Genomic DNA, 23,886 nt, shown 5'->3' on the forward strand with positions numbered 1-23,886 from the left:
AAAATATTTTGATAACTGTTTTATCTTTTGAGTTCCAACATTCCTGTACATTAGATAGGATAGGTATCAGTACCCTATGATATTTATCAGATGACTGAGGCACAGTGAGTTAATTAATGTATATTGATTATATATATATTGATGCAGTTAATTAATGACAGAAAATATTTGGCCAGGAAGTTCTTCCTAATATCTAGCTCCAGTTTTCCATGGTGTGAAATAAGTCAGTTTCTCCTTATTAGAAGGCTCTAATCCTGTACCAATTAAGGAGTAACTACGATATAAATCATCCTAGTATGTTTTATTATCTGTTGATATAAATAATCCTACTATTTTTTAAGTTGCTCTGTAATTTTGACTTTTCAACACCATTATTCTTTGTTCTTGGGCATTTAAGAAGGACTAAGGTAACCTTTGTTTTTATTTTAATTTGGTCACATTTTTGTTATCATGGGGTCAAATAGTCAAGACAGGTACATCATGGCACTTACTGAGTGCACAATTGTTTAAGAAAATTAAAGAATACAAAACACTTTAGAAGATTAAAGTGTTAAATATAGATATGTTTACAGTTGACATATTAAGTTGGCACTTATAAAATACTGATATTCAATCTTTGTAGTATAGCATTTTGTAGTGCAGAGTAGGAGAATTTCGACAGAAAATTCAAGTTTGGTTCTGGTTCTACCCCAGCCTTCTTTCCTCATCTGTAAAATGGAGATAACACTCATCTTACAAGGTTGTCTTGAGAACCAGTAGGATTGTAATTTTTTTTCTCACCATAGCAGAGAAAAGAAAAAGAAAAAAACTGTCTAGATATCTTTTTGGGACATATGAAATTATATCAGTATTTCTTAAGAACATTGTTTTGAGAATTCACCATACACTGTGAGGTGTCACGAAAGGGAGAACTACCCAGGTGTCTACGTCAGCATCTTCATGATCTTGACTTCATGGTGTCTAGAGTCAGATACTCATGACTCTGTTGTTTAAACTAATGTCATAAACAGATATGTCAGACGTGGAAACTCATAAGATCAGGTTCATAACATTAATAAACAGAAATGTTGTGTTTCCTTGATGTGATGCTTTGTAATTCCTTCCTTTACTTCTTCAACAAACATCTATTAAGTGACACATTTATGAAGTAGCTGACATGAACTCAGCATAATATGGAGTACTGAGGATACAAAGTCAAAACGATCTATACTCTAGCCCTCAAGGAAATGTTAATTAAAAAACTGTTTAGATAATTACAAACTCACATGAAGTTATATGAAATAATACAGAGAATCCTGTTTACCCAGTTTCCTTCAGTTGTAACACCTTGCATAACTATCGTACAATGTTACACCCAGGTAATTGCACTTTGTGGACCTTTCACATAGCACCAGTTTTACTCATATTCATTCGCGTGTGTGTGTATATTTAGTTCTATATAATTTTATCATATATGAGATTTTTGTAACTACCACAGTTCAAGAAAATGATCAGTTCACGGCAAAGCATTAATTTGTTTTAATATTATATATTGAAAATTGTACTTTGTCAAAGAAATCATAGCTTGACTAGCTATTATATATTTTTTGCCGAATACTAGGAGTGCAAAAATCTCTGATAATGCCTATAATATTTATCTCCTTTCTTTTCATTCTCTTTTCTATCATCTTAGTTCAAGTCTTTTCTTCATGATTTATCTTCATGATAAATGAAGCTTCATTTAATATAATAGCTTCATAGTTGGGCTGTAAACACTGAGTTCAAAGATGTGGTGTGTTTTGCTTACCAGGTTATAGGCTTAAAACATGATAGGAATGAATGAGTGAATAAATGGACTGGAGCCAAAACAGTGTTTAACAGAAACAAAAGTCGGGCCAGGTGCTCATGCCTGTAATCCCAGCACTTTGGGAGACCGAGGCAGGTGGATTGCTTGAGTCCAGGGATTCAAAACCAACCTGGGCAATATGGCAAAATCCTGTCTCTTCTGAAAAATAATAAAAATAAAAATAAATTAGCCAGGTGTGGTGGCACGCAACTGTAGTCCCTGCTACTCAGGGGGCTGAGGTGGGAGGATCACTTGAGCCCAGAAGTTCTAGAGGCTTCAGTGAGTGCTGATCATGCCACTGTACTCAGCCTGGGTAACAGAGTGAGACTGGGTCAAAAAAAAAAAAAAAAAAAAAAGAAAAAGAAAAGAAAAATAAAGTAAAGAAACACAAATCAGCTGACTTCAATAGCTTCCCATTACCTTCAAAGTGACGTCTAAATCTATGTAGTATAATATTGCAAACCTTCTGCAGTCTCGCCCCAATGGGCTTCTGAACCCATTGCTGATTCCATGTCCCCTACAGTATTCTTCTGAACCACCCCCTCCTACATTCGCTGAGCCTACTCTCTGCTTTCTCATTTTTGGGGTCATCCTCCTTCACCCTAAAATGATATTTTTCTTCCTTGCTCACTGATATCCTTCTGATTCAATGCAAATAATTTTTATTTAATCTTCTTAAAATTCACAATGAGATACCTTCCATTTAACAGCTTTAGCAAGTAAGGTTTGCAGATACCATGTCAGAGTTTATCTTTAGCAAATGGCAGTGCTGGTGATCTCAAAACCAGGCCTTCCAGTTAAAAATCTTGTAATCATTTTACTACTTCACCAGCAGGGTTTTTGGTTTTGTTTTGTTTTGTCTTCCATAAAAATAGCTTTTCTATGCTTAATGTTTTATTTTACAGATTCTTGAGGTTGTATGAAAAATGCTTTTATTTAGGAAATTTGTGCCCCAACATTTAAGGAAGGATGGAAACATAAATATATACAGTCATTCCTCCATGTCTGTGGGTTCTGCATCCGTGGATTTGACCAACTACAGACAAAAAAAAAAGGTAGAAAAAAATGGATGGTTGTATCTGCACTGAACATGTAAAAGCTTTTTTATTGTCATTATTCCTTAAACAATACAGTATAACAACTATTTACATAGCATTTACATAGTATTAGGTATTACAAGTAATCTAGAGATAATTTAATGTATATGGGAAGATAGGCACAAGTTATATGCAGATCCTACATCAATTTCTATATGGAACATGAGCATCTATAGACTTTGGTATCTGAGAGGCATCCAGGAATCAATCCCCCATGAATACTGAGGGATAAGTGCACATTAAAAAGGATGCTAACGCTAGATGTGATGAGTCCTCCTGTAATCCTAGCACTTTGGGAGGCCAAGGCAAGAGGATTGCTTGAGGCCAAGAGCTCAAGACCAACCTGGCCAACATTGCAAGACCTCATCTCTATATTTTTTTTTAATTAATACACAGAAAAGATGTTAACTGGAATTATAGAAATAGGCTCATAGTATTATGGGAACACCAAAAAGAAGGAGTGTGACGATAGACTTGCTGAGGAAATAATAACCCAATTGAACTTTTACTGATGAATGGAAGTTGTGCAGAAAGTGGAGTCCAGGGCAAGAGAGGTAAATTCCAGAGAGAAGGAAGAGCAGTGTGAAAAGCTAGTTAGCATTGGGACTTACAAAGTGTTAAGCATTGCATGTATACAGTCATGTGTTACTTAGCAACGAGGATATGTTCTGGGAAATTTATCGTTAGGCAATCTCCTTGTGTGACCATCCTAGAGTGTATTTACACAAACCTGGATCGGATAGCCCACTACACACCTCTGCTGTGTGGTATAACCTAGAGGCTACAAATGTGTAGAGCATGTTTTGGTGCTGAATAATGTAGGCAATTGTTACACAATAGTAAGTATTTGTATATATAAACATAAAAAGGTATAGCAAAAATACAGTAAAAAGGATTAAAAAATGGAACACTGGTAGAGGACACTTAGCATGACCAGATGTGCAATGCTGGGAGTTGCCCTGGGTGAATCAGTGAGTGAGGGTGAGTGAATGTGAAGCCCTAGGACAATAGCATATACTACTAGACTTTATAAACACTTTATAAATTCAGGTGACACCGAATTCATTTAAAAATTTTCTTTGTTCAATAGTAAATTAGCCTTAGCTTACTATAACTTTTTTACTTTATATAAACTGCTCTTTTTTTTTTTTTTTTTTTTTGAGTCGGAGTCTCTGTTGCCCAGGCTGGAGGGCAGTGGCATGATCTTGGCTTACTGCAATCTCTGTCCTCCGGGTTCCAGCAATTCCCCCGCCTCAGCCTTCCGAGTAGCTGGGATTACAGGCATCTGCCACCAGGCCTGGCTAATTTTTGTATTTCTAGTAGAAATGCGGTTTCACCATGTTGGCCAGGTTGGTCTCAAACTCCTAACCTCAGATGATTCGCCTACCTTGGCCTCCCAAAGTGCTGGGATTACAGGCATGAGCCACAGTGCCTAGCCATAAACTGCTCAAATTTTAAACAACTTTTTAACTCTTTTTATTATAACACTTAGCTTTGGACACAAGCATGTTGTACAGTGGAACAAAGATTTTTTTTCCCTTATATCCTTAGTTTATGAGGGTTTTCTATTTTTTAGATTTTTTTTCGTTTTAAACTCTTTTGTTAAAAATCTAAGACACACACACACACACACACACACACAGAAACACACACACACACTAGCCTAGGCCTACACAGGGTCAGGGGTATCAATTTCACTGTTTTCCGCCTCCACATCCAGCCCTACTGGAAGGTCTTGAGGGCAGCCGTATGCGTGAAGCTGTCACCTCCTATGACCACAGTGCCTTCTCCTGAAATAACTCCTGAAAGACCTGCCTGAGGCTGTTTTACAAGTAACTCTTTTTGTCCTAAAATAATGATGAAAAAGTATAGTGAATACATAAACCAGTAACAGTACTCGTCTATTATCATTATCAATACAACCTACTGTACATAATTGTATGTGCTATACTTTTATGTGACTGACAGTGCAATGTGTTTACACCAGCATCACCAAAAACACGTGAGTAATGCATTACACTATGACGTCACTAGGTGATAGGAATTTTTCAGCTCCATTATAATTTTACAGGACCAGTGTCATATTTATGGCCTGTTGTTGACTGACGTGTTGTTACACCATGCATGATGGTATAAGATGCAAGGCTGAGGTTGAAGAGAAAGGCCAGGTCAGCTTAGGGAAGGCTGGTTCCGGACATCCTGGTTAAAGGATCTGGTATCCTGTAGCATGTATAGAACCATTGAAAGGGTTGAATGGTGAACTTGGCCAGATTTGTCTTCAGGGTTTTATTAAAATGCAGTTTTATTAATATGCAGAAACCTCTTTTCAGGAAAATATGAATTCGCTGTATAATTATGTTGTTTCTCCTTAATACTAAATGCCATAACCTGTGTGTGTGTGGAAGTTAAAGAGGGCAATGAATGTGCTCTGTGATACATTTCCTTTCCTGCTAAGGAAAGTCATCTAGGTGTCCCTACATCAGAAGCATTCAGCAAATTGGTAATGAAATAATTTTTAAATTTGTTGAAGTTGCTATGCAAGTTTGCTTTCCTCACAGCCTCTCGGAAATTACACATTTCTTTTGAAATGTATCATTTTACCTCTCAGGTTTTATATGTGGTATTTTTCTCCCTAATACTTTGTACTTTGTATATGTATACTTATAACTTAACCATATTTAAAAAAATCAAATGACTATCCTCTTTTGCTTATTTCTGCTTACTAAATCCTACATTTTTCTTTATTCCATATTTCATAACATCTAATTTCTTATTACAAAAGCCAAACCAAACCAAACGAAGAACATTTTTCAGCCTACCTTGACTGACTTATATTGACACATTATGACTACTCACACATTGCGTATTTCCTAAAGCCATTTTATTATTGGAAATATTTTGAGGGAAGAAAATGGTGAATGAAAGCAGTTTAGCTTTCTTTTCTTTCAAAATATGCACATGAATGCATTTATGTTATGTTTACAGTTGCAAGGATTTTGTAAGTTTTTAAAAAACAGAATGTGAAAAGCACCTTATTCAAGTCAGTAGAATATTTTTCAGTGCAGGCCTTGCTTAAGAAAAGAGCTGACCGAAGAGATAAAAATCTGGAATTTGAACCGGGTTTTGCCTGTAATTTTGCATTTCCCTATGTTCCTCTATAGGCAATCCCCACTCCTTGCTCCAGAAAACCACTGTGATTTCTGTTTTGATGATTAGTGTTCCTTCTTCTGAAACGTCACAGAATGTTAGAGTACGTATTCTTCTGCATCTAGCTTCTTTTACTCAGCCAGGATGTTTTTAAGATCTAGCCATGCCATTGTATTTATCACAGTTTGTTTCTTTTTATCTTTGACTAGGATTCCTTTGCGCGGACACACAAGTATATGTATTTCACAATTTATTTGTTCGATAGTGATGGACACTTGATTTGTTTTGAGCTTGTGGCTAATATTATATTATAAATAAAGCTGAGATTCACATTCCTAAACAGTTCTTTTTGTGGGGATATATTTTCACTTGTAGTAAATATCTAGGAGTGGAATTGCTGTGATATGGTGCCCATTTAACTTTATTAGAAACTTGCAAACATGTTTTTTTTTCCAGTGAGGTTGTGTCATATTATACCCCGCTGGCAACATATGTGATTTTTAGTCGTCGCACATCTTCCTCAGCATTTATTGTTGTCGGTCTTGTGAATTTTAGTCTCTCTTATGTGTGTGAAGAACTGAAAATTTTCTTTAATTTGCAACTGAAATAGAAACTCTAAAAATTATAGAGTACGTATTATAATTTAGGGATATCTGAATTAGCATATTCTTTATTGAATAATGAAAATGTTGAGTGTTGCCTTATATTTTATAATCCGTATAATCTTTAATCAGTTACATTTGTTTATGACATCCATCGATGTTTTTATGGGAAGTATATAGATAATATATTTCTGTGTGTAGGCATATTTGTTCAGGTCTCAAGTTTTTTTGTTTGTTTCAGTGTTATAAAACAGTTAATCTCCTTTCATAATCTCCCATATCTCTTAAAAGTCAGACTTTTATTACGTCTAATAGTTGAAATTATCCGTATAGCTAATTAATCAGAAAAATGAGAATTTTTTCTTATCAATTTCAATCCCAACATTTTTGATTTTTCAAAAATTGGGTATTAAGATACTGTCACTTCAGCTATGGACTTTACTTGTTAAAGTCTTCTCTATAAAAATGTATTTATGGGTAATAATCAGACCTGTGATAAATATAAATTTTATATCACAGTCTCTCCAATTATTTCTGACACTAAGGGAATGGTATTATATAATCTAGCCAGTGTTCTGTAATACTGGGTTAGAGAACAAAAGGATAATTCCTATAATGGTCGTAGAAAACTTAGGTAGTGAGCCAGTTGACTAGATATGTAATCAAAACTCACCCCAGTATTCACATGGTACCTTTTTTTTGCATTTTGTAATGGATGCCTGTGGATCTTTATGTACTATTGCCTTTAGAGATAACAAATTTCCACAGACTTGGAAAGCAATAAAATACATTTAACACTAAATCTTTACTGAGCATAGTTTAATCTTTCTCTGATGCAGAAAGCACTTTCTAATTTTATAGCTCTGCAGACTCATTACTGCGAATGCCAGTTATTATATTGGCTGAGAGTAGAAGCGATGGTGAATCAGAAGGATGTGCTAATAGAATCTTAGATTGAGGGGCGTTAATGTGTGTTTACCCATATGCATGTCTTTATTTTAAGATATATATAATTGTTTTCCATTTCTATTTCTCCTAGGTTTTTTCCCCAACCCTCCTCTCCTCTACTCTTTCTGAATATATACAACACTCTCTCAAGTTTCCTTACCAAAAATACAATCTCAGCCTTTCTCTATATGAAAGCTATGACAAAGTGATTTTATAGCCAGCTCTCAAAGTGACTAAACTTGACAACAATTGTATTTTGTGACAATCTCTGCTTTCATGTCCCCGGCCTACTTTTATATCATCTTTTTTATTTTACCCCAAATATGAGCAGTTTCATATCTCCACATTGGCTGAAAACAAATCCCCTTACCAGGAATACATTTTAATGGAAGAGAACCTGCTTCACATAAGGCACCAGAGCCTTAATACCTTACCTCTGTAATATTCAATTTCTCACTCACCAAGAACCAAAGCCCTGCTTTTTGTTGTTTTGTTTTTGTTATGTTTTTGTGTGGTTTGTGTTCATAAAGGTTGGGGAAGAATTAGTATTATGGAACTAAACCAGATTAAGGGGGAATGTGAATTAGATTTGGTAACAGATGGTGCTGTGGAAATTAAAGGTTCTTTGCGAATGGAAGCGACAGCAGCTTGCCTCTGTTCTCTCTGTCTCTCGTTCATGCACTTGATAGACGGGTATAAATCACAGCAATCCTGTCTTGACAGCCAATTTCGAGAATTTGATCTGGTTAAAGACACGGCTTTCCTGCTCCACTCACCGAACCTGCTTCTATTTTATTTTTACACAGCACCTTGTCATATTTAGAAAAGCAGGCTTGCCTGCTTCCCCTTAATGAAATTTTTCTTAATTACAGTTTTAGCTCTTTAGTGTTAATTACTTTTTCATTCAGCCTGAATTTTCGTAATATCTCTCAGGGATTCTTTTTTCTTTTTTTCTCACCCTTTTCACTCATGCATATTCTTTCATGTTTTTCTGAAGATACTTTTCATTGTCAGAAGTTGTTGTCAGAGGCGTGATTTGAGACTCCTAATTGCCAAAGTTATTAAATCAGAAAAATGTTTTAAAGGTGCCTGAAGCAGTCACCAAAATGGGCACGGATTTCAACAAAATTTCACGAAAAGGTGAATGACAATACTTATTTTCGCTGAATAAGGGCTACAGAAATACCTGTTCTGTTAGCTAAAATAAACCCTACAGTGTATAAAGACATGGCCACGATGTGGCAGAATCATTTTATACCTGTGTCGACCTTGGGATGGTCTAGGGAGTCTGAATTAAAACACAATCTTCAGATGTTGGAGAAGCTAAATGAGAGACGAGGAACACTGATCAGTTTACATGGGTCCCTTAAATCCAGATTCTCAGATCTGACAAGCTTAGGGGCCAAGAACTAAGGTTACCTCTTACATATCCTCATGGCATTTGGGCTTCTTACATACCAAGGAATGGGAAGCAGAAGAGGGGGAAAAATCACTTCAAAAATGAAGAGAAGATTCTTTGAGCGAGCAACTAACAGTTGGTAGAAATGAAGCTTCCTACTGGCAGTCAAATCAAATGTAGTAACAACTCCACAGCTCCCCGCTGCTTGCTGACAGCATGGTGTCACACACTGGGACAAACATTCACTTAAACACTGATTGCAGGGAATTGCCCTTCCGCCAACGCCTCCCACCAAAAACGTAATGAGCAAAAACAGAACCATTTCTAGGAAAAAACCAAGAGTCCCACTCCCCAGTTCCCCTAAAATGATCATGTCTCTGTTTCTTCTTTTGTAGACTACTGGGAGTGAGTCTTGTTTAATTACTTATTCTCCTGCAAAACACACACACACACACACACACACACACACACACACACACACACACACCCTGCCATGTCCCTGAATGGTGACTCAGTGCAGTAGCAGAGAAGGAAATGGAAGTTTGGGAGTTTGAAGAGTGTTCCTTAGTACAATAACCCTTGCTCTCAAGGTCTCATCAGACTCACAAGCCAGTATGGTTTTTATTTGAGTAGAATATATGGTTTTGAAAAATGGCAGAAATTCTTTAGGAAGCATGTAGGCAGATACTCTCATTTTGTAAATGAGAAAACTGAGAGTCAGGGCGGTACAATGACTGCCTCAGGTTCCCCAGTGCCTAGCTCCAGAGCTAGAACCCATGTCTCCTACTCTATCGAGTGATGCAAGAAGTCAGGACTTTCTGGGAAAGGAGAAGAGAAGAAAAGCAAGCTGCAGAGACTCTGGTACAGTCCCTTTTTTAAAGTAGATTTTTTAGAGTAGCAAATTATATTTAGAAATTTTTCTCTGCATGTTTGTATTTGGACTTCTGAATGTGACAGACAACAAGCAAGTCCTGATCTGAACTCTGGGCATTTCGATGGCTTCTGTTGGCTTTGCTGGATGCTATCTTGCTGCTGAATAATCTTTTTCTTTTTTTTAAACAAAACCTGTCATGCTACAAAATAAATCCTTAGTCATTTCCATGGCTTGAATTAAATATATATGCAGATATATGTTATTTTTCCTTGCCTGCAAATACAGGCTTGTGTGTTTTAGCTTTACTTTCTCTTCAAGTAACTAGTTGTTGAAATGTTTATTTAAAAAGAAGATAGAGGAGGAAATTTTTGGATTAATAATGAGCTGAGTTCTCCTCCTCCCTGCCTCCTCACTACTCTCCTATTTCAGCTGGACAACACCTGAAACCAATAATATAAAGTAACCTCTGCTATAGATTGCCCAAGACCAGCTGCATTTACATCCAGATGTTAACTACTGCAGACTAAGCTTTTAAAGTAAAAATATAAATATAGTTTAACTGCTACCCAACAGATGTGGTTTATCTCTGATTCTACCGTAAATCTCCATCTAACACAGACATTTTCATATGTGCTTGAAGCAACGTTTATTTCAATAATGATTACCAACATTTAGATTTTCTCACCACTGTGATTCACCCAATTGCAGAGTACCTTCTTTCAGAGTTCCTCTCCTACTGAACTGACCTATGTCTGTAGAGGCAGCTGGTTTATTGGTCATTGTAATTGCTTTTTCAAAACACTTTCTTAATGAGTAAAGAGTGACATCAATACTATGAACTCCATATCCTTATATCAACTTCTGATAGCATTTGCATTCCTGTTTCAGCGTAGCAGAGAATATGAAAGGGAAACTCGGGAAGCCTGAGCTTTCATTGACCTGGATTTGATTTGTGAACTCTTATCACTGGAGTGTCTGTGTGCAGAGCATCTATATTCAATTGTAATTTGTAAAGATCAGTTCACAGACTTTCATGAGTTGAATGTCTGTTTATTTCTTCTCTAGCGCGGTGCTGTGGGAAGGTCTTCATTTAGCTGTCAGTCCCCTTCAGTGGTGTCAAGTTCTCTTCGGTGAGCTCCTTGACTGCTTGAAAACAGAATTGTCTGAACACGAGCAAACTTTATTGATCCATATTTCTGTTTGAAAGACCAGAGATTTGTAGAAGTAGGAGACTATAGCTTTCCCCTAGAAAGCTTACTGCAGAGGAGGTCTGCTCATGCCGTAGTAAATCTCTAACACCGAATAAATGTTACATTCAGCATATATTGTAGGCTTCATTTTAACGATTTATCTTAGGTAGTTTTTTTTTTTAAATCTCATAGAAACTTTTCATTTTAGTGATGGTTCCCACCCATGGCCTAGGGCTGTTACACTTGACCGTGGGCATAGTGACCTGGTCAATACTGGGACATCTACTACATAAAATGGTTGGCTGTAGCACAAGACTGTTCCAAAGCCCTGCTGTCCTCAGGCTATTCTTTAACAGAAGAGTAACTTGTGGAAAGTAAGAAATATTTTCAGGGATCGAAGACAAAATGCTTATTTTTCCATCTGCTATGCATCTTCATTTCTGTCTAGGAGGTTTTCAAGATTCTCTTTCCAGATCCATTGGTGTCATGTAGTTGAACAGTTGTGAGGATATAGTTAATTAAACTGCATTAGGGCAAATATACACACTTGTTAAAACACTTAATTTGCCTCAATAATATTGATTACATGGCAGAAGTTTGTTTAAACTAAATGGTATTTCCCCCCTACTGTTAACAGTTTTTGAATGCAATCTGTATAATAGCTAATAACCATCATCAGTTAAATATCATGTTAGTTATAAAGTAATATCATAAGAATTGATTTGGACTTGGCAGTGGAGGAGAGGTTTCCCTTCAAAGCCGATGTAGATGATTATCCAGAGTTTTAAGCAGAATCACGGTTCATATAAACTGTGTATATTTTATAGACTTATAGCTGCTCTATAGTACATGAGTGCCCATTATATTAAAGAAAAGCTCAGTTAATTACGCAAAACATCATGTATGCAATTACTTGGCATTATTGCGCATTTAACAGTTTTATTGATTTGTCAGTAGCTCACTTACTGTATTTAGAGCCATAAACAAGAGATGCTCACCCCCAGATTGAAATAGGTCCAAGGAAACAAGCTAAGGATAAATTGCACCACCAAGCACCTCTGCATCAGATCGAATCCTTAAATACAGAAACTGTCAACAATCATAATGTGCAACACATTGTGATATCACAGGACCATTTCTTTTCCCATTAATAAAGTTTATCAAGCAGGAAGCATAAGAAATCACCTGGCAATACAAATTGAAGCAACTGCAATTTCCTACATCTAAAATAGTCTGGATGACGTAAGAAAATCAGCAGTCACTTCCAGCTTGCATCCCATAGTGCAATGGGATGCTGCTGTGTCCACAGACACTTACAACACACACATACTTACGACACCCCTAGTCCTCATTATTTTAATCTTATTAGTATGTTTCTTTTGCTGTCTGTCTGGGCCTCTGTTACAAGAAATGAATTGTCTCCATTTCCAAATCCCTTAGATTTTGTAAGAGTGAAGACATGGGATTTCATAGGATCTTTGTATGTCAGATTGAGTGACAAACCATCGTGGTTTACCAGGATTCAGGGGTACCCAGGACATGGGATTTTGCTGCTAAAACTAGGATAGCTGATCAACCCAATGTTAGAAAAAAATTAAATGAAGAAAGACCATTGAACTCTACAACTCTAAAAGCAGATAGGGTTTCAGTGAGGTCCTCCTGGTAAGAGTTTGGTCAGTACATATGAAATTATAATTCATGGGACACTTTTATGTCGATAATTGGCCAGAAATAAGTTGGAAGTCTTAATTATTTGTACTGAATTTCCTTTTTGGGTAGAGCAGAGAGCCTTTGACAGAGTTGGGAGAGTTTTCAGCTCTGATTATCCTTTTTAGGGGGCTGGCCCCAGGTCTCCACATTACACAGCTCTATCTCTTGTCAGCAACTCAGGCACCAGCTTTGATGGCAGTCATTTCCTTACTCTTGTCCTTGATGGAGTAAGTTAGACAGAGTTAAGTGCACACGTTATTTGTTCAAAGAATCAAGAAGCAGCACTACTAAATCACTGTGATTCTGATATTCGGAAATCCATTCTATTAGGTAGGGTTCAACGTTTATTAAAGGAGGCCTTAAAATTATACAGAAGCATGTGTGCATAAGTTGCCATGTGTTTTTATCTTTCTGAGCGTGTGGGTCAGGATTCACAATTCTTCCTTTACAATTAATAATCTCCTTTCGTTAGGTTAACCAGGCAGACCTTAAGATATTTCTTATTAAAAGAAAAAATCCTTTATCTTCTTTTCCCAACTAAGCCAGTGTACCTTAATGCAATGATGATATGTTAGACCCAGCAGTTGTCAAAGCATCGTATTACTGTGATGCCATAATGACACCCTGTCTCTGTAAAGTAGTCATGTTTTCTCAAATCACACGTTGCACCGTTGATTTCTGACATGACACTTCATTCGGTTGCTTTCCCTTTCTTCAGCATCACCATTCTCTGACAATAGCAGCTGGTGCCCATTTTGTTACTAAGTGATTCACATTTTGCCACTTTACGAGAGTGCAATTAGTTGAAGCAGGGGGGAAAAAAGCTCATTGTAAAGTAGCGTGCTTGAAGTTGTAACTCAGGCTGCCATGGGAGCTGCTGGGGTCATGGGCTCTGAAGCCTGTACCTCTGGGAGCTGCAGCGTTAGTCTAGAGGTTTTCTTCTAAAAGCATAACACACACACACACACACACACACACACACACACACACACACTAGGCTATTAAAAGCTTTCTATTTTTTAAACACAAATACTTAGATATTTAGTCTGGTGATTTCAGAATATAGAAAATCAACCAATTTCCATAGGTTCATTTTTGTTTTGAATCAGTAGTGATTAGGTGGTGGGACTTGATAACCTTCTTTTCCATCCCTGAAATTCTATGATTCCGCTGAATCATACAGAGGAGGTGGGAACTCTTCTCGTCTCTGTATTTGTATGTAAACTTGTAGGTTTGCTGTGTTGTGTCCTTACACAAAAATATTGAAAACAAATTTTTAAAGCATTGGAATTTATAATGATAACCTTTCTAGGCCCTTAAGGATGACAAAGAAGAAATGAAAATGTGTTGACGTCTTTAGTTGACATTTATTTAGCCTACCAAAAGGTTCATTATTGGTATAAATATAATAAAAGTTTATAATATAATAAGAAGATCTTGCCTTAGTGTAACAAACAAGAAGATCTAAGATGACCTGTACACACATTCCTTATGAGAATTTTATGCACCCATTTTCCCATTCATTTATACATTTGTTTTAGTGGGGAAATACAGTAGCAAATGAATTCCAGATCTGTGTAAAATTCACATGATGAAATGCAGCTGCTTGTTAAGAACTTGTATTTCAATAAAAGGGTTAAAAATGTATAACCCAGTGGAACGTTATTGTTGTACCAGTGTTTACCAAGTAGAAGTACTGGCTGAGCTTCAGACCCACCATAGAAATGTAGACCGCTGTGAACATCAGCACATGCATGTGGAAATTCAAAATCATGCAGTTCATTCACGATCACACATTTACCTGGTTGTAGGTGGAATCTCCAAAAACAATTAAGCTTGATAATTACAATGTAAATCGAACATTAACACAGATTATCCTTTTTTCCCCTACAGCAGCAACTTTAATTGATTCTTATTCTTTCTTTCTCTCACTCTATGTGAACGCATCTACACACCATCAATTAACTTTCAAAAATTGTATCTTTAAATAGTCAAACAACTAAGACATTTTATTTGCTTGATCATTAGATGATTTTTACCCTTGCTGACCCCAAGCAGGGATAGGAAGTGACTTCCTAGGTTGAAGTATGATCATCAGAATTATTTGATGCTGTATCTCAAATTCTGTTGAAATGCTTTTTAAAGCCCTGAAATTTCAGGAAGTCTGTAAATTCCTCAAATCTAGTGTCTCATATAGAAACTAAAGGTTATTCTTGACATTGTTATTTCCCCCTCCAGTTTATTCTCAGGGGGTTCATTCAGAGGTTTTTGGGAAGGGAGCTAGCTGGTCTTACTCCCTGTCCGTTTCATCATTTTTCTTAAAATAATAATGGTAACCATACTAAGGCTTTAAAATAAATATTTCCCACATATTTCGACACATGTTATTTCTATTCATAATTCTTAACTAAATTTAGATTTTTATTAATCCGATGTGACTTAAATTTCTGCATTAAGAGCACAATGTGGAATTGGGCTTATTCTCTTTGGCTACAGATAAAGCCATCATCTTGAAAATGGCTCTTTCTGACAAAAAGGTGTTCTTTTGAAATAAAGTCCTATTCACTACATTCCTCTTAGAGTTAATGTGAATTTTAGTGCCTCTAATTTTAGATTGAAGTGAAGTCTAGAATAAAACCCACCAGCTGACAATTGAATTTATAGATAGTTGTGAATATTTCAGGCTTGAATAATAGAGCTGTAGAATTTCAGAGACAGTGAGGCAGAGAATTAAGACTCACTGTAGTTTTAGGTTAAAACATAATAGTGTCTAGGAAGTGTTCAGTGTAATGAGCTAAGTAGTAATTAGGAGACAACTGTGTTCGTTCAGAGATTCTGTTTAGGTGTCACTCCAAACCCTGTGGTGGGTGAGGCAGTAGGACAGACCTGCAGCCAGCGCTGTGGCCCCTTCAGCCCTTCTCCACTCATGGGTGGTCTGTGGATGTCATTGTTGAAAAGAAAAGCGTATCTCTGCATGCCACCTCTACTTTGCTTGCTTGGTTATTTTTTTAATTGAGTAAATAAACACCATTAAAAACTCTGTTGGCTTCAAGACATTTCTGCTCTAGACTTTGGAGTCGGACCTGAGTTCAAATTCAGGCTGTACTGCTTCCTACCTTCAGCAAATTCTGAAAGGTCTGAGGCTCATTTTCCTAAAGAGAAATGCCTTTCTTCCAAAGTTATCCTGGGGATTCAATGAGGTAATATTTGTAACGAGCTCAGCTCAGTGCCTGGCACATAATAAGCGCTTGATAAACGGCAGTTCTGACTTTTACTATTTCCACTGGGTAAAAGATATTAATTAAGGAAGCAGTTCATGGCAGGGCAAAAACATGTTCAACCTACTGCACAAATCCAGTTGGTTCACTTTCATTTATGGCTCTGCTGGCCAGACCTTGTTTAGAAGATATTGCTTCTGTTCCAAGGACCTCCTTGGCAGCTTGTAGCTCCTGAATTTCCTTGCCTTATCCAGGCTATTGCCAAGTTATGGACTGAGATTTTGGATGAGACAGCTTGCTGGAGAGTCCCTATTTTCAGGGACTTTAATGACACGCACTTGACACATAAATATTTGATGGCTTAGTAAATAACTGATCCAGAAATGGGAGGGTAATTTCTGGCCTTGTTCTTTAAATCAAGGGTTCTGCAAATTTTACAAGTCCACGAGCAAGAGCCTGAAAGAAAAAATTTGGGGTGAAAGTGACCATAGAAGATACAGGAAAAGAGAGAGAGGAAAAAATAAAAAATAAAAAAAAAGAGCGCTTGAAGAAATCATATGTTTTGTGATCAAGCAGTTCCAAGCAACTCTCCTCTGGATGAAAAAATAATTTTCCAAATTAAAAAACGGGGCCTTGTAGGCAGATGGTGAAAGAGTTAATTGTCATAGCTGTGAGCAATTCAGTGCTGGAGAGAGGAAAGGGGAGCAAGCATGGTTTAGTACCCTAATAACTTCTAACTCTAGTCTAAGATCATAATGTATGTGCGCGCAGTCCAGTAATTATAAGGTAATAAGTGAAGTGGTGGTGTAAGTGCTCTAAATTAAAAGGAATTCGCAGGGCTGCTGTAAGTCAGTGCCGACCCGCTTTCTTTCAAACGTTGACTTGAGGAAAGTGCTTAGCCCAGAGTGCTAAGGAGACAAGGAGAGCGATCTATTAATTACGACGTTCATTAGCAGTGACGGGTACAAGGCAGCAGATGCAGAAGAGAGAGGACGCCGTAGTTCAGGCTGGCGAGGGGGCTATTTTTTTCTTTCACTAGTTCTTGAGGAAAGGACAACACACGTGGGTGGGTGAAGGCAAGAAGATATTTTGGTGGCTTTCTCCTTCCTATTTGCTTTCTTCACATCTTGATACTGCTTGACTTTAGAAAGCTGTGCAAAATTTCTCAAAGTGAAATATCTTTGGTAAGAGGCAAATCTTGCCTCAGTCCTTTGCTTTTGAGATAGCCTTCTTGGAAGAGTTACATGAACCTTCCTGCCAGAAAAGTTCCATATTTTTCTTCATTTTAAAGTAACAGAACAATGGGGGAAAGAGAATCTGGAGGAGGGTGTAAAATTTGTGCAGTGGTCAAATATCATTAGAAGTATAGTGAGAGAGATAGTTGCATCTCTTTGGTTATCTTGTGAGGAGTCCCCCAAATTATAGTGAATGACCATTACCCAGAGGGATTCCCATAAATCAGTTTTCCATTGGGAAGCAATTATCCAAGTCCTTTTCTTGATTGTCACCTCTTCTTTCTATAGTGGGCTCTCAGAAGGTTCTTAGAGATTTTGCTAAATGAGGTTTTGCACAATGGCTAAACAAAAAGAAAATAAGACTGATGATATCTTTTCATCTAATTACGTTTCCAGAAATTTGGTCACTAATGTGACCAACGAAAGGGATGACGCATGTCTTCTAGGTAAGAGAAACAGTGTGTCAGAATAGATGCTTCGACATTTTTCCATTCAGGAAGCATAATGTTAAATGACAAAGTGGGTGAAGGACCATTGGAAATATCTTTTTTGGGGACAAAATTTGATACATTTCTATTTTACTGAATATGAATGTAATATCGGGTTCTATAATACCAGGTAATATAATATCAGATTTATGGACTCATGAGTATACTGAAGGCTCCAATGGCTTTTACTGATTCATCTTTTAAACAATGACAAATCACACACAAGAAACATGCACATATTTATTAACCAATACTGGTGACCAGTCACTAAGTTTTGCAGGCTTTGGGAAGTAATCTTTAAATATTGGCTGGAATTTTACACTTGATGTCTTTCTATATTGCCAAATGGTGATGAAATAGAGCAATTTAAATAAAGAGACAAAGTGACTGAAGATATATTCCCTATGTGTTTTAGTCAGATCAATAAAAGACACAGTTATGCTTATGGAAGCATGCTGACAAACAGTAATTACAGAGCTGAGGCTCATCTGTTCAGTCTTGAAAACAAAAGTTTTATTCTGCTCATAATAAAATGATTGCAGCATCAGAATGAGGAAAGAAAGGTAGAGTGAGGATAAATACAATTTTAGAAATGGTATAGACTTTGCAAATCACCACCTCTTCCATTGATAAATTTAGAATCTAGAGTTAATTTAGATATTGACACTGGTTCTCCAAGAGAAAGGTAAAATAAAAGCATTGGACCCTTTAGAGCTTTTGTTTATGGCCTGTCTGGGCCCTTTGATGTAACCCTGTCATGCCCTTATGCTGATTAACTTCTTGTAGAACAAGAAGTATTGACTAGAGAATGAATGATGTGTAGTCCCTAGCCCTTAGGAAACACTCTCAAAGAGCGATGTTTTTAACGTATGAGTTCTGTATTTTTTTTTCTCCTTTTAACTTTCCCTTTCCCTTTCTCTCTTTTTTCACCATCTCTTTTGTTCTTTTGGTCTCTGTGTTTGACACCCTCTCCTCTTTCTCTCTCTGTTTGTATCTCTGTCAATCTCAGGCTTCTCTGCAGAATGTCAAACAAAGATCGACACATTGATTCCAGCTGTTCGTCCTTCATCAAGACGGAACCTTCCAGCCCGGCCTCCCTGACGGACAGCGTCAACCACCACAGCCCTGGTGGCTCGTCAGACGCCAGTGGGAGCTACAGTTCAACCATGAATGGCCATCAGAACGGACTTGACTCGCCACCTCTCTACCCTTCTGCTCCTATCCTGGGAGGTAGTGGGCCTGTCAGGAAACTGTATGATGACTGCTCCAGCACCATTGTTGAAGATCCCCAGACCAAGTGTGAATACATGCTCAACTCGATGCCCAAGAGACTGTGTTTAGTGTGTGGTGACATCGCTTCTGGGTACCACTATGGGGTAGCTTCATGTGAAGCCTGCAAGGCATTCTTCAAGAGGACAATTCAAGGTTAGTGTTGGACCTGGGAATACCCTCCCCCGCTTCCAACCTCACGTGATGGGTTGTTTTCTGTTTTTCCTACTTCTTATTCTTATAAGTCAAGTTCCATACTCTTAATTCTATCTTGAATAGAAAAGAGAAATAGATTACAATTGATAGTGGAAGATTTATAGGATAACATTCCCCCAGATATACTCCATACCTGTTAATTTTCCTCTTACTGTTAAGCTTTAATGGTCCAAGGATAATAAACTTTGGGGAGAGTTTACAAAGGTGTATTTATAATTAGAGCATATTATTATATAGACCCATATTATTATATTATGTGAGTCTATATAGCAACTGTACAAATGCACATGGGACTAAGTGATTTTGACCCCTTTGGATCTTTTTACAGACGCATGGAAATAACAAATACTTTAGACCAGTGATTTCCAAACTTCAGTGTGCATTAAAATCATCTGGAAACCTTGTTAAATACAAGGTCTGAATCCTACCTCCAGAATTTCTGATTCGTTAGATCTGGGCAGGGGGCCTGCCTAAGATTGTATATTTTTTAACAAGTTTCAGGTCATGCTGATGATGCTGCTGGTCCAGGGACCAATTTTAAGAACCACTGCTTTAGACAGATGTCATTACCTATTTATCTTTCTTTTTTTCTTATTGTTAGATATGCTTTTTCTAACTTTTAAATGAATTTCTATAAAAAGAATTCCAAATTATACCAATAAAATGTCATTGAATGATAAAATATACCTCCAACATATACAAGTGATACATACCCCAAACTTCCTAGATTTCCACATTTATAAATAACATTACTGACCCCATACAATGTAGAATAATAGGACTGAAATTTGTTTATGCCCTTTTAAACTGGTGATCTCCAGATACAGAATTCAGTTCATTAACAAGCTATAGAGATATATTCTGGCAGAAAATTAGGTGTCACTTTTTTTTAGATCTCTTGTGATCCACTTTTGAAGAAAATAGGGGAAGGAAAAAAAATATATATATATACTGAAGTTCCACAGCACACCAATGGTTCTGCTCAGTGGTTACAAAGTACGCCTTCTTCATAACTGGTTACGGACACCAAGTTTATCTTCCCACATATCAGTGGTTCTCAAGCTTGCCAGCTCATTGGAATAAATGGAAGGCTTAAAAAAGATACTGATGCCAGGGCTCATGTCCCCAAATTCTGAATTAATTGGTCTTGGGCACAGCCAGGGATGGGGGCATTTTTGAAAGCCTTCTAGGTGAAACTTAATGTAAAGCCAAAGTTAAGAACCACTGCATTATTCTGTGTTGTATTCTTTGCCAGCAGCTCTGAAGGTCAGTGGCTGCACTAGCAGTATTAGCATCATCTGGGAAAATGTAAGAAATGCAAGTTCCCAGGCCCTGTCGTGTATTAAACAGAGTCTCTGAGGATGGGTCTAGCAATCTGCATTTTACCAACCCTCTGGGTAATCCTGATGCTAATTCAAATTTAAACCTACTGCTGCCGATCATGCTACTGCTCATTAACCACTGATCATAGACCATCAGCATCTAATGGTCCCTTGTTGAACAGGACTTAAACCAACTTATTTGGAGCCTTCATAATTCTGTGATGTGCTAGTTTTCAAAGTACAAAAGAAGTGGTATTGGTGAAGTACTAATCCTTTTAAATATTTTCACAAAACATGATTCCGAAACCGTTTATATGTACATAGAGCAGTCTCCCAGCTTCCTTTTTTTTTTCTTTCTTTTTGAGATGGGTTTTTGCTCTTGTGGCCTAGGCTGGAGTGCAATGGCATGATCACAGCTCACTGCAACCTTTGTCTCTTGGGTTCAAGCAATTCTCCTGCCTCAGCCTCCCAAGTAGCGGAGATTACAGGTGCCCGCCACAATGCTTGGCTAATTTTTTGTATGTTTAGTAAAGACGGGGTTTCATCATGTTGGCCAGGCTGCTCTCGAACGCCTGACCTTGTGATCTGCCCACCTCGGCCTCCCAAAGTGCTGGGATTATAGGCATGAGCCACTCCACCTGGCCCCCACCTTCCCTTTGAAGAGCACCTGGAAATTTAACTCTTCTCCATCAGTTGAACTGAAGATTTTAGTGACAATCCTTAGTGGAATATGCTGTACTGTCTCTCCCTTGGTTTTTTGTTGTCTATTATACTGCTTCCTTGATCTGTGGCTGATGAGAACACAACCAAAATATTTACTTAGCCAATTGTAGTTGCTCATGCCTGTAATCCCAGTACTTTCGGAGGCTGAGGCCGGAGGATCCTTTGAAGTCAAAAGTTCAAAAGACTAATCTGGGCAACAAAGTGAGAACCCTATCTCTATAAAAACTGTAAAAGTTAGTTGGGCATGGTGGCATGTGCCTGTAGTCCTGGCTACTGGAAAGGTTGAGGCAGAAGGATTGCTTGAACCCGGGAATTGGAGGTTGTAGTGAGCCATGACTGCACTCCAACCTGGAGAGAAAGACCTAGACACAGTCTCAGAAAAAAAAAAATTTTTCTTAAAGCGCAATTTCTCAGGACATCACACTCTTACATAGTAGATGAGACATTTAATCCTAATCTTTCCATAGCCTTCTATAGTTTTAAATGAACAACACAAAGCCAAGTTAGTGTGCAGTACATACGAATTTTCTAAATATCTTCATAACTGTGTCTGTATAATTTCTGGCTCATCAGTTGCTATATTTATTGATATTTTGTTTCAAAAATCTTTCATCTACTGGGTCTTTATCTTCTTCATCCTCATTTATAAATTGAAGGCATTAACCTCAGAATACTTAAATTTAAAATGAAATATAAAATCACATGGAAAGCAAGTAAGCTAAAACAATGGTGGTCTGCGCACAGGCTTTTCATCACTTTTGGGCATTTGAGAAGAAATCTCTTTAGCCTATTTGCTAACACTGCAAAACTTGAGAATGAGAATGAAAGCACACCTCAAATCTTTGGGTGTTTACCAGCCACTGTTCAACAGTGTTATAACCCTTACGGTTACATGGTATATACAATTTAAACTGTTATTAATTTGATTTTGTTAACTCAGTTGACACAGCTCTGCATCTAACTACACAAAGATAAGCAAATATTTTGGGCTAAATTTATGAGCACCGAGTACGCTGATATAAGCAAGAGGTTCTCAATGTGAAAACCACTCCCATTTGTTCAACTAATATTTACTGAGAACCTACTGTGATCCAGACAGCAGGCTGGTCGGAGTGCCCTCTTATCCACATTTTATTAAAGCTTTGTTCCCAAAGGTTGTGGATTGAGATGAATTCCTCTGACAAATGTCTCCTGCCATGAGAAAATACCAGTTTTTGGGTTTGAGGGGATTAAACCATTGGGTCTTCAGTATGTTTGGTAATGATAGATTAACAATGTGAAAACATTTCCTGATCCTTGTCTCAAAAAATCTTACAGGTTAGACATTAATAGCTCGGCAATAGTTATTTACTGAGCAATCATTAGAATAGAACAATTGGAATTCTATGCATGATTATTCTTTAGGATGCTGAAATGCTACCAAAAGCTTAACAGAGCAAAGCGCAGGGTGATTCTTGGCATTGATGTATGTGCTCCGTTTTACTCCATATTGGAGAGAGCAAGTTTCAAGGATTTTGAGCAGGAGACAGAGATGTCACTGTCCAGATTAGCACTCTGGACTTGCCCACCTGGCTGTGCTTGGAGCTGGCAGCTGCGCAGCACTTGGTGAGGCTACCCCGCTAGCTACATCATCAGGCATCACACTGTGGTGCTCACTTAGCCCCACAAAGGCAGTGAGGCAAAAAAAGGGATTAAATTGTGAAAGTATAATGTAATAATTAGAGCCGTAATTGTAAAGAGGATTGGAGCGGCCCCTTCTTTCTGTGGCCAAATACAGTAGTGATAGCGATTGAACACCAAAGATGTTGAATGTGGCCCAGACTCTTATTCCAATGCTGGAGCTGCCTTGGAGTTCATTCTCACGCCTCCAGACAGCGTTGCAGCCAAACCACTCTTGACAGATCGCAGTCCCTCCCTCCCCCCAGTTAAAGCTGTCCGAGGAAAAAGAAGAGATTATTGAACGCCCATGGACAACAAGCATTTCTAGACTAGAGGGCTAATGGGCAGGCCATTACATAAATGTGACTCCTGCCTCACCGGGGCCTGGTTCTGCTCTCATTGACTTAAGGGACATGTGCAGCCATCGGCATTTTCATGGAGGCCATCACCTGTTTAGATCCTTCTTTCTCCTCCTCCTCCTCCTCCTTCGATTTCTTTTTCGTTTCTTTTTTTCTTTTTCCTTTTTTTGAGACAGGGTCTCACTGTGTTGCCCAGACTGTTGTACAGTGACCTGATCTTGGCTCACTGCAGCCTCGACCTCCTGGGCTAAGTGATCCTTCCGCCTCAGCCTCCCAAGTAGCTGGACTATATGAATGCACTACCTTGCCTATGTACTTTTTCACTTTTTTGTAGAGACGGGCTCTCCCTATGTTGCCCAGGCTGGTCTCAAACTCCTGGTCTCAAATGATCCTCCTGTCTTGACCTCCCAAAGTGCTGGGGTTACAGGCCTGAAACATCTTTATTTCTTATTTTAATAATTTATTTTTAGGATTGGTTATCAAATATGTAATAAATACATAAGTTTAAAAAGTTGGGAAAAATACTTCTTAAACTGGAACTGAAAGAACATATATCCAGACCATATCTTGAGAAAAGTAATACAGATTGTTCTTTTTCAAGCTAA

General features: G+C 37.7%; 1 protein-coding gene across 29 annotated transcripts in view; it reads left to right on the forward strand.

Moving 5' to 3' along the window:
- Nucleotides 1-23,886, forward strand: part of ESRRG (estrogen related receptor gamma) — a 656,445-nt gene that overhangs the window by 452,638 nt on the left and 179,921 nt on the right. For all 29 annotated transcript variants that reach the window (XM_035280541.3, XM_078356579.1, XM_054248101.2 and 26 more), the window contains one exon: nt 18,743-19,158. In XM_035280541.3, coding sequence (XP_035136432.1) covers nt 18,756-19,158 — 403 coding nt within the window. In that variant the 5' untranslated portion in view covers nt 18,743-18,755. The remainder of the gene's footprint in view (nt 1-18,742; nt 19,159-23,886) is intronic.

Source organism: Callithrix jacchus, chromosome 19 (genome assembly GCF_049354715.1).
Source record: "Callithrix jacchus isolate 240 chromosome 19, calJac240_pri, whole genome shotgun sequence".
Taxonomy (NCBI): domain Eukaryota; kingdom Metazoa; phylum Chordata; class Mammalia; order Primates; family Cebidae; genus Callithrix; species Callithrix jacchus.